General features: G+C 55.2%; 1 protein-coding gene across 2 annotated transcripts in view; it reads right to left on the reverse strand.

Moving 5' to 3' along the window:
- Nucleotides 1-4,441, reverse strand: part of EPHB2 (EPH receptor B2) — a 116,794-nt gene extending 112,353 nt beyond the window's left edge. For both annotated transcript variants that reach the window (XM_081085507.1, XM_081085506.1), the window contains exon 1: nucleotides 3,763-4,441. In XM_081085507.1, the coding sequence (XP_080941633.1) occupies nucleotides 3,763-4,417 (655 nt within the window). In that variant the 5' untranslated portion in view covers nucleotides 4,418-4,441. The remainder of the gene's footprint in view (nucleotides 1-3,762) is intronic.
- Between the last annotated feature and the right edge of the window lie 8,123 nt (nucleotides 4,442-12,564).

The raw sequence follows: 12,564 nt of genomic DNA on the forward strand, positions 1-12,564 counted from the left end.
AGGGAGCAGCCCCACATCTGGGTGGCTACAGCACAGGCCACCGCAGCAGCTGGTGTCCTTCTGGGTCCCTGAGCTCATTAATCACACCCTGACTGGCCTCTGCTCACACCCGGAGGCCGGCTGGGCCTGGGCCCTGGGCGGGCTGTAGGTCCAGGAGGAAGCGGGGAGTAGGAAGGAGCCAGGTCTGGGTGCACACCCAGCCCCCAGCATTACCTTGAATCCTCACTACTTGCAAGAAGTCCAGATTCAGAGGAGCTGCCTGTGACAGGCAACCTCTGTGATGGCCCCCAATAACCCCACCTCCTGGCATTCACATCCAGTGAACTCAGTCCCCTGGAGTGTGAGCTGAATTTGGTGACTCGCTTCTAATGAAGTGACTATGGCAGAAGTAGTGCCACTTTTAAGATGAGGTTTATGAAAAGACTGTGGCTTCTCTCCTAGGTACTCTCTCAGACTCTCTTGGATCCCTCGTTCTGGGGTAAGTCACGGCACATGTGCAAGGACCATGTGGTGACGAACTGAAGCTGACAAACAATCACGTGAGTGAAATGGAAGCAGACCCCTCCCCAGTCCAGCTTTCAGATAAACCTGCAGCCCCAAGCCCACAGCCTGATTGCAACCTCAGGAGCAACTGAGCCACAGGCCCCCAACTAAGTCACAACTGGATTCCTGACCTTTAGAAACTGTGAGGTAGTAAATACTTACTGTTTTAAGCTGCTAAATTTGGGGGTAACTTGTTATGCAGCAATAGATAACTAGTACACCTCCTCTCTAGGCACCCTTCTAGTGACAGTTCTTCCTACATCCTTCCTGGAGTCCTTAGCCTCAGCCACAGCAAACATTTTACTTGTCCCCCTAATGGGCCATGCTGAGTCATGTCCCCAGGTCTTTTGTCATGCAAATCCATCCTCTAGATGGCCTGGGCCACCCAGTCAGCATATCTCTCTCCCAAGATTCCCAGTGTCAATGTCACCTCCCCTGTGAAGCCTTCCCTCATTATTTTATGCCCATCGCAGCCTGAGCAGTTCCTATTAAAGCAAGTCTAATGCACTGCCTCCCTTATTCACTTACTAGAGGCCCGGTGCATGGATTTGCGCAACGGTGGGGGGGGGGGGGCGGTCCCTCAGCCTGGCCTGCACCTTCTCACAACTTGGGACCCCTCGGGGGATGTCAGAGAGCCGGTTTTGGCCCGATCCCCACAGGCCAGGCCGAGGGACCCTGCCAATGCACGGATCCTCTCATATGCATATAAGATCTTTGGTTAATCTCTTCCTGCCCTCCCTCCTCCCCTCTTCCCCCTGAGATTCATCAGTCTGTTCCATGTTTCCATGCCTGTGGTTTCCGCTCCTGCACTAAGTGTCTGCCACCTGGTGGTAAGTGTGTGTCATAGCTACTGGCCGGTCAGCTGGTCGGCTGGTTGCTTAGGCTTTTTATATATATAGATAGTCTGTCTCACTTGTGAGCTCCTGGAGGACAGGGCCCAGCCGGATTCTTCTCTGTCTTACCTGATGCTTAGCACAAGCCCTGACACAGAGCAGGTGCAAGGAAGGTTTGGTGAGTGAATAAACAACAAGCAGTGTGTGACTGATTCTATCCCCCCAGGTCCTGCCATCTCCTAAGGCTGCACAATTTCACATTCAGGAATAGACACCCAGGTCTGTTATCTGCCCCCAAGAAACTGGCCTTTCTCCCAACTTCCCCATTTCTGTTCCAGGACCATCACCTCCCTGCAAGCTGGAATTCCCTGCTCCCTTTGATTCCTCTCCCTCCTCCCTTTCCTGCCTGTGTCTGCATCTCATCCAATTCACTGTCAAACATCTCCTGACTCCACTGCTCCTCTTTCCAGCACCGTGGACGCCTTCGCGGCAACAGCTTCCTCTCAGGCCGCTGTTCCTGTCTCCTGTACCTCCATTTACCCTCCCAGGGACCTTTAAAATGCCCAGAAGGCGGGAGTGGCGGGACTGTGGAGATGGTGGATGTGACAGCATTTTATGGAGGTAAAAATCATGGCAACCACCCCAGGCTAAACATTCACTGGCTCTCCGTGGCCTCTGGAATAGGGTTCAAACTCTTAGTCTGGCATTTGGAGCACCGCAGGGTCCGATTCCAATGGGAAGTCAAGAGGACAAGGCACAAATAGACTTCACATCTCCGATACCCGCACCATCACCATCACAGCTCACCTGGCCGAGTACCTGCACCAGATTCTTCTCTGTCTCACCTGATGCTTAGCACAAGGTCCGACACAGAGCGGGTGCAAGGAAGGTTTGGTGAAGGCTGGGCTTTGTATACATCATCTCAGTTAGTTAGCATTTATTAAGCTCTGACTGTGTACTAGAAGCCGTAATAAATGCTTTATAGGTCTTACGTGGTTGAATCCTCACACCCCCCATATGAAAGAGGGTTTCACACTCGGCCCAGGACAAACAGCTAATAGCTTTGAACCCAAGTCCGTCCACCTTCACAGCCTCTTACCACCATGTGGGACTCTCACAAACTTCCTGTGTTTACAGCCCAGGAAGGTTGTACACTGTGCCACAGGCGAACACCACCTGTACTACTGTTTGTCAATGTTTTCCCTTAAATTAACTTAAGCGGAATAGTATAGACACTCAGAGTATGGGCACCCAGATCTATTTGGAGGGGCAGTTTGGAATCCCACTACCTGGATGTCAGACTCCTGGCTCCTCCACTCTCTATGTGAGAGTAAGGCTCTCTGCCTCAATTTCTTAAAATAAAAAGGCACTTCCCCTCACAGGGTTCTTATGAGGATTAAGTGAGTTAGACATATCCGGTGGCCAGCACACAGTCAAAGTGGTGACCAGGAGGCCGGGTCCACAGTGGGACTGTACTTCCCATCTCTCTGCACTGGAAGTAACCACGTGACTTGCGTTGTGGCTGGAGTGCACGGAGTGATGCGGGGGTCACTTTGGGCTGAAGCCGGAGAACCAGTCTACCATTTGCCACACTTGCTCCTCTTGCCCTGGTGATCGTGACACCCCAAACGGAGGCTCCTCCATCTGGTTGGTTCCCAGAGGGAGGAATCCCAAGCTGAACCCCGATGGACATGGAATGTGAGTGAGAAATAAACTTCTATTGTTTTGTCACTTCAGCATCGCCTGGCCTATACTGGCTGATACAAAAGAAGCTCAATAAATGTTCACTTATAAATGTGATGACCTACACATTTTCTTAAGAAGGAAACTATATCACTTTTGTATATGAAGAAATAGAGCACTGCTTAGTATCAGATAAGATCTGTATAATTATTAAAACGAGAAACATCCTCATGCGACTAAAATCATCTTGCAACACCTCCTCCCGCCCGAACCCTCCGTAGTACCTACAAGTACCACCATCAAGAAATGCTGTTTAGCCCCATCAGCGTGGCTCAGTGGTTGGGCATCAACCTATGAACCAGGAGGTCATGGTTTGATTCTTGGTCAGGGCGCATGCCCAGGTCGCAGGCTCAGTCCCCAGTGTGCAGCATGCAGGAGGCAGCCGATCAATGATTCTCTCTCATCATTGATGTATCTATCTCTCTTTCCCTCTCTCCTCTCTGAAAACAATAAAAATATATTTAAAAAATGCTGTTCAAATTCCTCTAAGAAGCTACACCATGGATACAGATTGGGAAAGCCTCGCCAGAGTGCCTCCCGGTCAGCTCCAGGTCCCCGCCCTTGCCAGCCTGACTCTCCAGCTGCCAGGCCCGGTACCCACTCCGCGCGTTTGCAGGGGCACCTGTCCCGCGGCGGCCCTTACCTCGGCAGACGGTGCCATTCTCCACGGCCTCGAAGCCCGCTTTGCACATGCAGCGCCCGATGGGCACCAGCCACTCGCCGTCCCCGTTACAGTAGAGTTTGATGGGCACGTCCACCTCCTCAGCATTGGCGATGCAGCTGCCCCGGGCGGCCACCAGCGAAGTGCTCTCGGCCCCTGACAGCGTCTCCTGGAAGATGGCGCCGTTCTGGATGATGCGGGGGCACTTGCGGTAGAAGACGCGCACGGCGATGAGGGACATGCAGCCGCCATAGTCCTGGAAGGCCAGGTAGAAGCCGCTGCGGGACACGGGCCCGAAGCTCCTCACCTCGGTGTTGATCTTCATGACGCGGCCACCCAGGTCCACCTGGGAGAAGCTCTCGTCCGCCGCGATGGTGTCCACCTTCACCCACGGATTCTCCATCCAGTTGGGGAAGGTCTTGGTGGCCGAGTCAAAGTCGGCCTCGTAGTAGTAGAGGTTGAAGGTCTCCTTGCAGGAGCCGGGCACACTGGGGATGCTGCTGCAGTCCCGCACCGAGAACTTCATCTCCACGTGGATGCGGTGGGCGCCGCGGCGCCGGATGAACTTGGTCCGTAGCCAGTTGTTCTGGCTCGATTCAAATACATTGCATACCTGGTAGGTGCGGATCGTGTTCATGTTCTCATCGTAGCCACTCACCTCTTCCCACTGTGGGGGAAATGCTGGTCAGGTGGGGGAGGTAGGGGCTGAGCCCAAGGGAGCACCCAAAGAGGCAAGACACAGACCCCACCTGAGGGAATCCCCCAGTCTGAAGGGGGATAGACACGACTCCTAGTATATGGGGTCTCCTAGTCTGATGGGGGAGGCACAGACTCTACCTTAGGGATCTTCTACTTTGGTGATGGAGAGCTGATCCCTCCCATCACAGAACTCCCTAACTGAGCGGAGACATGGCCTTGGCCTTAGGAGTTCTTCAGTCTGTGAGGGAGGCATGCCTCTCTGATGGGAAGGGCACATACTCTGCTCTTGGTATTCCCCAGGGATTCACTGAGAGCAGACAGAGCTTTGTGCTTGGGGAGCTACCAGTCTGATGGGGAGACAATTCTGCCTGTTGGAAATTCCCTGCCTGACCAGGGAGACACAGCCTGTGCCCCTGGGGGCTCCCCGTCCGATGGAAGAAGAGCCCTTACCTCTGTGACTGGGAAGACAGGAGCCTACCCTGTTCAGGGTCCATAAGAGGCTCAGATGGTGCCTGGAGGGAGACCTCCCACCCGTGCTGCCTGGGGCAGGTGTGTCCGCATCCTCACTGGGCCAGGCCTGGGCTCCCCCAGCCAGCGGAGCGTTCCCAGGCCTCCTCCTGGAGGGGCCGAGTTGGGCCATGGAGAGTTGGAACTGGGAGGGCACGGGACCCGTACTCTCTCCTCACAGACCCTCAAAGGCCAAGCCCCTGGCATGGCTGAGCCTGGGCGCTCACGTTTTGCCCTCCTCATGCACCCTCTCGTCTCCTCTCCATCCTTCTGGAACCTCTCACAGCAGGCTCTCCGTCTGGCTGCAGTGTCTGCGTTCACGGGGGACCACCTGCCTGGCAAGGGCTGGGCACCCTCAGCCCTCTTGGTCTGGTCTCCCTACCCCATGGACCTGAGAGCTTGCTGAGGGTAGCTACTGTTCCCCCCCTTCTCTTGTGTCCCCTTGGTGGTGGGCTGGCTTTACCCGGCATAGGCCCACAAGGGTAAACCCCAAGGAACCCCACACGCAGAATACCCTCACCCACCCCATCGGCCCAGGAGCTGGGAGCTGATAGGGTTTCATTTCTTTGTCATGTTTCTTACCCGTGGTGCGTGTGGTCATCCCATTTTACAGATGAGGGAGTAGAGACCAGAGCAGTGAGGTCCCTGACCCAGGTCACACGGACCCAGAACCATTCACCTGCTTGCCCAGACTGCCTCGAAACACGAGGACCCTGGGTTTTGTCCCAGCTCTGCTAACTTGATGGGTGGCCTTGGGCAAGTCACTTCCCCTCTCTGGGCCTGTTTCCCCAACTGCCAAATATGACTACGACGGGCGTGGGAGAATGGTCGCATTCCAGTGGGCGTCCTTTGTCCGGTCTCCCTGTGACTGTCTGGGCCAGGTCTGCACAGGGCGGAGCGGTAGCAGCTGGCCTGGGGAGGGACGATGCCGTGCAGGGCGCGCATGTGTGGGGAAGGCCGAGCTGAAGCCTGCTGGCCCAGCCTCTACTTCAGTGGCGGCTCTGAAGCTCCTTATATTGTGTTTAAATTTTTTTTTCTTCCCTTTTTGGTGGCACCATGTGACAAAGTCAGCCCCTTGTTACAACCACTGCTCTTCTTCAGAACTTAATTAGAGCACTTAATTAGAGCACTCTGCCTTTCTCCCCTCTCTCTAATTAACATGCGGAGGCCCTGCAGCCTAAACACCCCAAATAATTGCGTCCGGGGGCCCTGCAGCCCAGCCTGGCCTCATTACTGGCAGGGTGGGGCTGTGGGCCCCGCCGCTTTCGCAGATGGAAAACTGGTGACAAGAAAGAGCCACAGAAAGAAGCCTGACCCGGGGCCCTGCCTATTGAGAGCGCAGGCCTTTCGGGGGGCGGGGCGGGCAGGGATGGGATCTGCAGCTCCATGGGCAGCAGCTGAGCCCCAGCATAGAAGCTGGGGTGGGGGGAGGGAAGGGATGGGCTGTGGGAGCCCAGAACCTTCCCCAGAGACCAGAGGGATGAGGAGGGAACGGTATTAGAACTGATGACGGTGACAGTGACGATGGTGACATTTATTCTAGCTCCTTGCTATCGGGAGCCCACTCTGGGCCAAGCCCTGTGCCAGCGACTCTGCAGGGAAAGCTCGCGGAGTCCTGTGAAGAAGGCATTGTTATCCCCACGTTAGAGATGCGGAAGCATAAGTTCAGAGAGGTTGCGGCACTGGCCCCACATCACCCCGTGCGAGTGGCAGAGCTGGGAGAGAATTGCAGGAGTCTCACCCCACAGCCTGTATGCGAGGGCTAGGCTGGCTGGTGCGGGGAGAAAGAGGAATCTGAGCTTGTGCCTGGCCTTGCCCCTGGGGAGCCTGCAGACTACATGGGCTCAGATCACCGAATGCAAGGTGTGAAGCGCTCAGGGAGGGGGAGCCTTGTGTTATAGGGACCCAGAAAGGGGGCCCAGAGGATTCGATATAAACCTGAGCCCCGCCCCTTCTAGCTGTAGGGCCCCTGTCAAGTGGCTACACCTCTCTGAGCCTCGATTTCCTCACGCGTAAAATGGAGGTGGTTCCTTCCCTTGGGAGTGGAGATGTGTGAAAAGGTGCTTGACACAGTACCTGACACACACTGGGTGCTGACGTAATGACAGTTCACTCTCCTCATCTGCAAAAGGGGGTAGTGCAAGCCCCTACTTCTGAGGATTCCATGGGACAGCTTAATGCATCCAGTATGTTGTCATGGTAACCGGGGCTCCACCAATGGTAGAGGTCCCGGTGGGTGGGGCCATGAGAGGCTTGGCCCTGGGTTCTGAAGGAGGGGAAAGGGGCTGGACTGTGAGGGGGCATCCAGGTCCTACAGCAAAACCCAAGGTGTCCTGGGGGACCAGGCAGGGTTTGGGGACCACTGACTCACCCCTGATGGAGGATGCACGATCCAGCCGAGCTCCGCCGTCGCTGTGGTTGAATCCATCAGCGTTTCTGTGGGGAGAGCGAGGAGTCACCACCCAATGCACCGAACAGACTTACATTGGCCCCTTTCAAGCATCCATTCAACAGAGACATCCTGATGCCTATTCTGCACCAGGCCCTGTGCGGGTGCCCCGAAGAGAGAACAAGGAACGGGAAGACCCTACTGTGGAACAGGTCACAGTCTGGTCGTGGAAACGAGGCATGAGTACAACTAGCTATGAGGGAGCAGCTGGAGAGACGGAGAGTCACAGCTGGATCTTTCATGCCACCGCGCTCAGTGCGAGTGGTGAGAGGCCTGTTAGCGGCCATGCTCCCCGAGGTGCCCAAGGCAGACATCACCAATCAATCCCCACGCGCCGTGCCTGCACGATGCGTCTCACCACAGCGCCACCAGGAAACTCACACCCACCATTTCAGATCCTATCCCTGGTGCAGCCCAACCACCTCGTTCTATACATAGGGCAACTGAGGCACAAAGAAGCGGGGAGACTTCGTAAGGATCACACAGGGACCTGCCTCCTCCCCGGTTTGAGGGTCTGGGGGATTTAGAGTGAGGAGAGTGGGGGCAGGGTGCCCAGTGTCCAGGCTGCTCTGAAGGTCGAAATGGGAGTGACAAGGTCTTGAACTAAGGCTGGGACACTGAGGATGGAAGGTGGGAAACGGGGGAAGCATTTAGCCAGAGGTGACCCCAGTCAGACCAGCAAACTGACAAGGGAGGGTGCAGCAGTGTCCCGTGACCACCAGTGGCTTGTGTTTTTGGTCATTGTGTCCCTTTGCACTGGGGGCTGGCGATGGGGGGCGGGGGGGGGGGGTGCCAGGGATGGTGGAGTCCAGTGCCAAGGGCGCCTTTTGATGGCAAATTAGAGGGAAGTTCTATTGTGCTGCTTTGGAGCTGAAAAGGGGGTTCCTTTTCACACTCCGAATGCTACAGATTTTTCTTCCTGGAGAGAACAAGGGCTGAACTTTTAACCTGTTTTCTCTCGTCGGCCTCAGCCAGGGACGCGCCAAGCCGGGCTCCCCGCCTGGGCCCGAGGAACAGCTGCTAGGAGCCGTGTCAAACAAGGGAGAGGAGAGGCTGCTTGGGATGAGAAAGGGGTCGGGGTGCAAGCCCGCCCAGCAGGTGGCCCCACCCCTTGGCTGCATTCCTGGGCTGGCCCGGAGGCCAAGCCCTAGAAGATTCCACAGCCCAGAGGAGGGACTGTGGACCGACATCCTCACTGTACGACATCCTCACTGTGGAAACTCAGGCCCAGGGCGGGCAAATGACTTACCAAAGTCATACACTAAAGGCTGGTGCTCAGCCCCTGGACTCCCACTACCCGCTCTGCCTCCCACATCTGGACCAGCTTGGGGAAGAGCTCAGAGGGACTGGAAGTCAAGGGCCGCCCGGGTCACAGTCAGGAATGGCCTAAGAGGGAGTGGGAAGTTCGCAGATCCCCTCAGAGGATGCGAAAGGCAGGTGCCTGCTGTTCTCCCTTCTCCCCAGGCCGGTTCTGGGCTTGGCCTGGCAGCCCATCTCTGTGAAAGGTGCTCCCCTCGGGGCTGTGGCAGGAGGGTCATGGGTGAGACCCCCCCACCACCCCGACTTCGCTTGGCCTTTTGCTTTTCAATGTTGACACGTCCCTCCACCCTCTGAAAAAACGGGATGGGAGGTCGAGACTTCGATCCTAATTAACCCGCTCTGCCACCTACTTGCTTTGTAACCTTGGACCCGTACCCTTTCTAAGCCTCGGTCTCCTCACCTGGAGAACAGCCATGATGTTCTCTGAGTGAGGACAGGAGGGCTGAATCTAAGGGGAGTGTATTAGCTCGAAGCCCTGCACAAAGCAGGTCCTCTGAGTGGCAGCTACTCCTTCGTAGGTGGAGTGTGGTGCTTCTGGGTGACCTTGTGCCTGCACACACACCGTTTTGTGGGGTTCATTAGGTGGCCCCTGAAAGTAAAGGCGAGTATAAAAGGCTCCAGCTTAGACTACCCCTCCCCCCTCTACCCCCTGAGACTGTGCTTGCCAACATCTGACAAACATCAGCCTTTCGCTGATGGGCACAGCCTCTGGGGAGCCCTCCCCGGTCTGCCCGATGCTGCTTTCCTGGGACGGCAGGAGTTTCCTTTGTTCCTCTCAAACCAAGCACAGAAGTCAAACTCAGTTCCCCAGGGAACGGAATTAGGCGTTCTGGCCCCAGGAACCTGGGCGGGTTCAGGAAGCCAAGCCCTATTTTCATTGCCAGCACTTCTTTCCTTTCCCCCCAAACATCTCCCCTCTAATCCCAAAAATCTACAAAGGGAGACAACTCCTGCCTGAAGATTTTGAGGAGCCGGAGGCCCTCACCAACATTCTCACTAGCATGCCGAGAGAGTGTCGATACGGTCCCATTTCACAGATGGAAAAACGGAGGCTTCCAAAGGCTCAGGACTCACCCATGGTCACATATCTATTCCATTCATGAGCTATGCTCCAGCTGCACAGAATGGGTCGTGCACTCTCTCACCCCGGTACCTCACGCCTCACACATACTGTTTCTTCTGATCTTCTCCCCACTCCACACCTTCTGTGCCCACTCTAATTATCCTCATCCCTGAAGTCTCACTTCAGGGAACCTCCTCTGGGAAGTCCTCCTGAATCCACCCCACCCCATATCTCTGTCCCAGCACTTGCAGGTATCCGGAGTGGGAACCACCCCTGTTTGCCAGGTTCTTCTAATGGTGGGTGCTAAGGTTCTGGTTCTGGGGTCCCCAGCACAGGGCCTAGCACACAGTAGGTCTTCCTCTATTATGTAGGAAATCCGCCCTCCCCACTCCTCCCAAACTGTAGGATCTGAACACATGCTAGTGTTCTGCTCCATCAGGACAACATTCATGACTTCAGCCATTTCCACCTACAACCTGTATTTATTTAGTTGCTATTTTCCTTCCAGTTGACTGTTTTCTTAAATGCATTTTAAAGAGGAAAAAGTAATCATTATTATAAAGGGAAAGTCAGCAACATTTGCCATAAAAAGAAGGAAAGTAAACACAAGATTATTATAATTAAAAATGCCTGTAAACTACCTAACGCCATTTCACTTCCCAAACTGCCTCTCAAGTGCTGGAAATGTCCCCAACCCATCCCCACGGCGACAATGACAACCCCTCATGCAAGGGAAGCTGCTTTCACTGCACACAGATGATGAATCGCCACACGATGTGACAAAGACCGCAATGTGGATGTGCCCAGTGCATTGTGGGTGACAGGAACCGGGCGTGGAAAGCGAGGAAAAAAATGCCCCGTTTAGGGACAGCTTCCGGGAGGAAGTGACGGAATGGAGGCTTGAAGATTGAGTGAAAAGGAAGTCAGGCCCTGGCAGGGTAGCTCAGATGATTGCAGTATCCATCCATACACCAAAGGCTGCAGGTGCAATTCCCAGTCAGGGCTCAGGGCACGTACCTAGGCTGTGGGTTTGATCCCTGGTTGGGGCGCATATGGGAGGCCACCAATCAATGTTTCTCTCTCTCTCTCTCCCTCCCTCTCTCTCTAAAATTCAATAAAAGCACATCCTCAGGTGAGGATTAAAAGAAAGAAGTCAGGAAAGGCTGAGTGGGAAAGGTAAGGTGAGCAGTAGCCTGGTTTGTGGGAAGGCGGGGCAGAGCCTGGTGAGAGCTGAGGGGAAAGCCTGGAGAGGTGGAGCTGGGCTGCCCAGTGAAGGCCAGCAGCTCTCCAAGGCCTCCTGTGGGACTAAGTCCTCCGGCCCACATCCTGGCCAGCCTCTCTAGCCCCCCTCACTCCTCCCTCCCCTCTCCCCCCCACACTGCCCTTTCACTTGCCTCCGGACACGCCCGCCTTGGCTAGCCCGAGGGAAATGTCCAGTTTCCAAGCCCTGGCTGCTCTAATGGACACACGAGAAAACGGGAGGCTGTGTGCGCAGATGCTTAGCATCCAAGCCAAAGCCTGCAGCCACCAGCCCAGAATGCCTTCCCCCGTGGGAAGCAGGGTTCAGGCCACGGGAGCAGCTTCGGCCCGAGCGCAATGCGCCCGCACCCCCTCTCCTTCCTGGAGACTGCACAGAAGAAAGCAATCAGGAGACCCTGATTGCACAAGCTGGGGAGGCCCCTCGGCCCCTCCGGCTATGTGTGAATGAGCAGTGTGCATTTCAGAAATATCTGAGCTAAAAGGGGAGACACACTGAAGTCGTTAGCGTTGGGCCCAACAGGAGGGTGTCTGTGCGGGGCCCCGGAGGGCAGCACCACCACCACCCCGTTCAGGCTGGGGTGGCTGGTTGCCCTCTGCTCCCTGGTCCACCCCTGATCAGCTCTGTCTGACGCCCTCTTGGGACACACTTCCCTAGGGCCGCAGACACTCTCTGTCTGCACTAAAGACAGTATGTGAGAGTTATAAAGAGGCAAGTAAGCACTTTCATTAAGCACCTAGTGTGTGCTCGGCTTTGAGCTGAGCACTCTAAATACCATTTCAGGTTTATGGCAACGTGGGTGGAGGTATATATTATTAACCCCACTTGACAGATGAGGAAACTGAGGTCAGAGAGGTGAAGAACCTGTACAAGGGCACACAGGCAGGGCTAGGATTGGAACCCACATCTGTCTCATTCCATATCTGTGTTATTTTTAAGATGCCACAGCTATAGCCTTAGAAAAACGAACACAAGATACACAATCACCAGGGCCTTTTGTATGTGTTTATTCTCTGCCTGTGTGAGGACAGGAAGGGAAATAGGGAAGGACAGGTGGAGAGTAGAGCACAGACTGCCTAGTGTAGAATCTTGGCTCTGACACTCTCTAGTGTGTGAATGCAGGCAAATCTGTGCTCCTCTCGGGGCCTCAGCTTTCCCATCTGTAAAATGGGTCATGTGAGAATTCAATGACATTCTGCTGATGTGATGTCTCCCAGGGCCCTCGCTGAGGGGTACGGGGGGGCTCTGTGTCGGACTCGTTCACCACTATACCTGTCCCCACACTGAGGACTGGCTCTGGCACACAACACAGCAGCTGGCGATGTTTCTAAAGCCCATGTCTGATCATGTCTTAAATGAGCTCAATGCCTTTAGAGCTCCCCTGTCATCAGGATAAAGTCCTAGCACCTCAACAATGCATTCGAGGCTGCCGCTGCCTGGCCGGCTAATTACCTTGCAGCTGCGCTTTCCTGCGTCCCGAGGGTCCAG

Source organism: Myotis nattereri (assembly GCF_964212035.1).
Source record: "Myotis nattereri genome assembly, chromosome: 3".
NCBI lineage: Eukaryota > Metazoa > Chordata > Mammalia > Chiroptera > Vespertilionidae > Myotis > Myotis nattereri.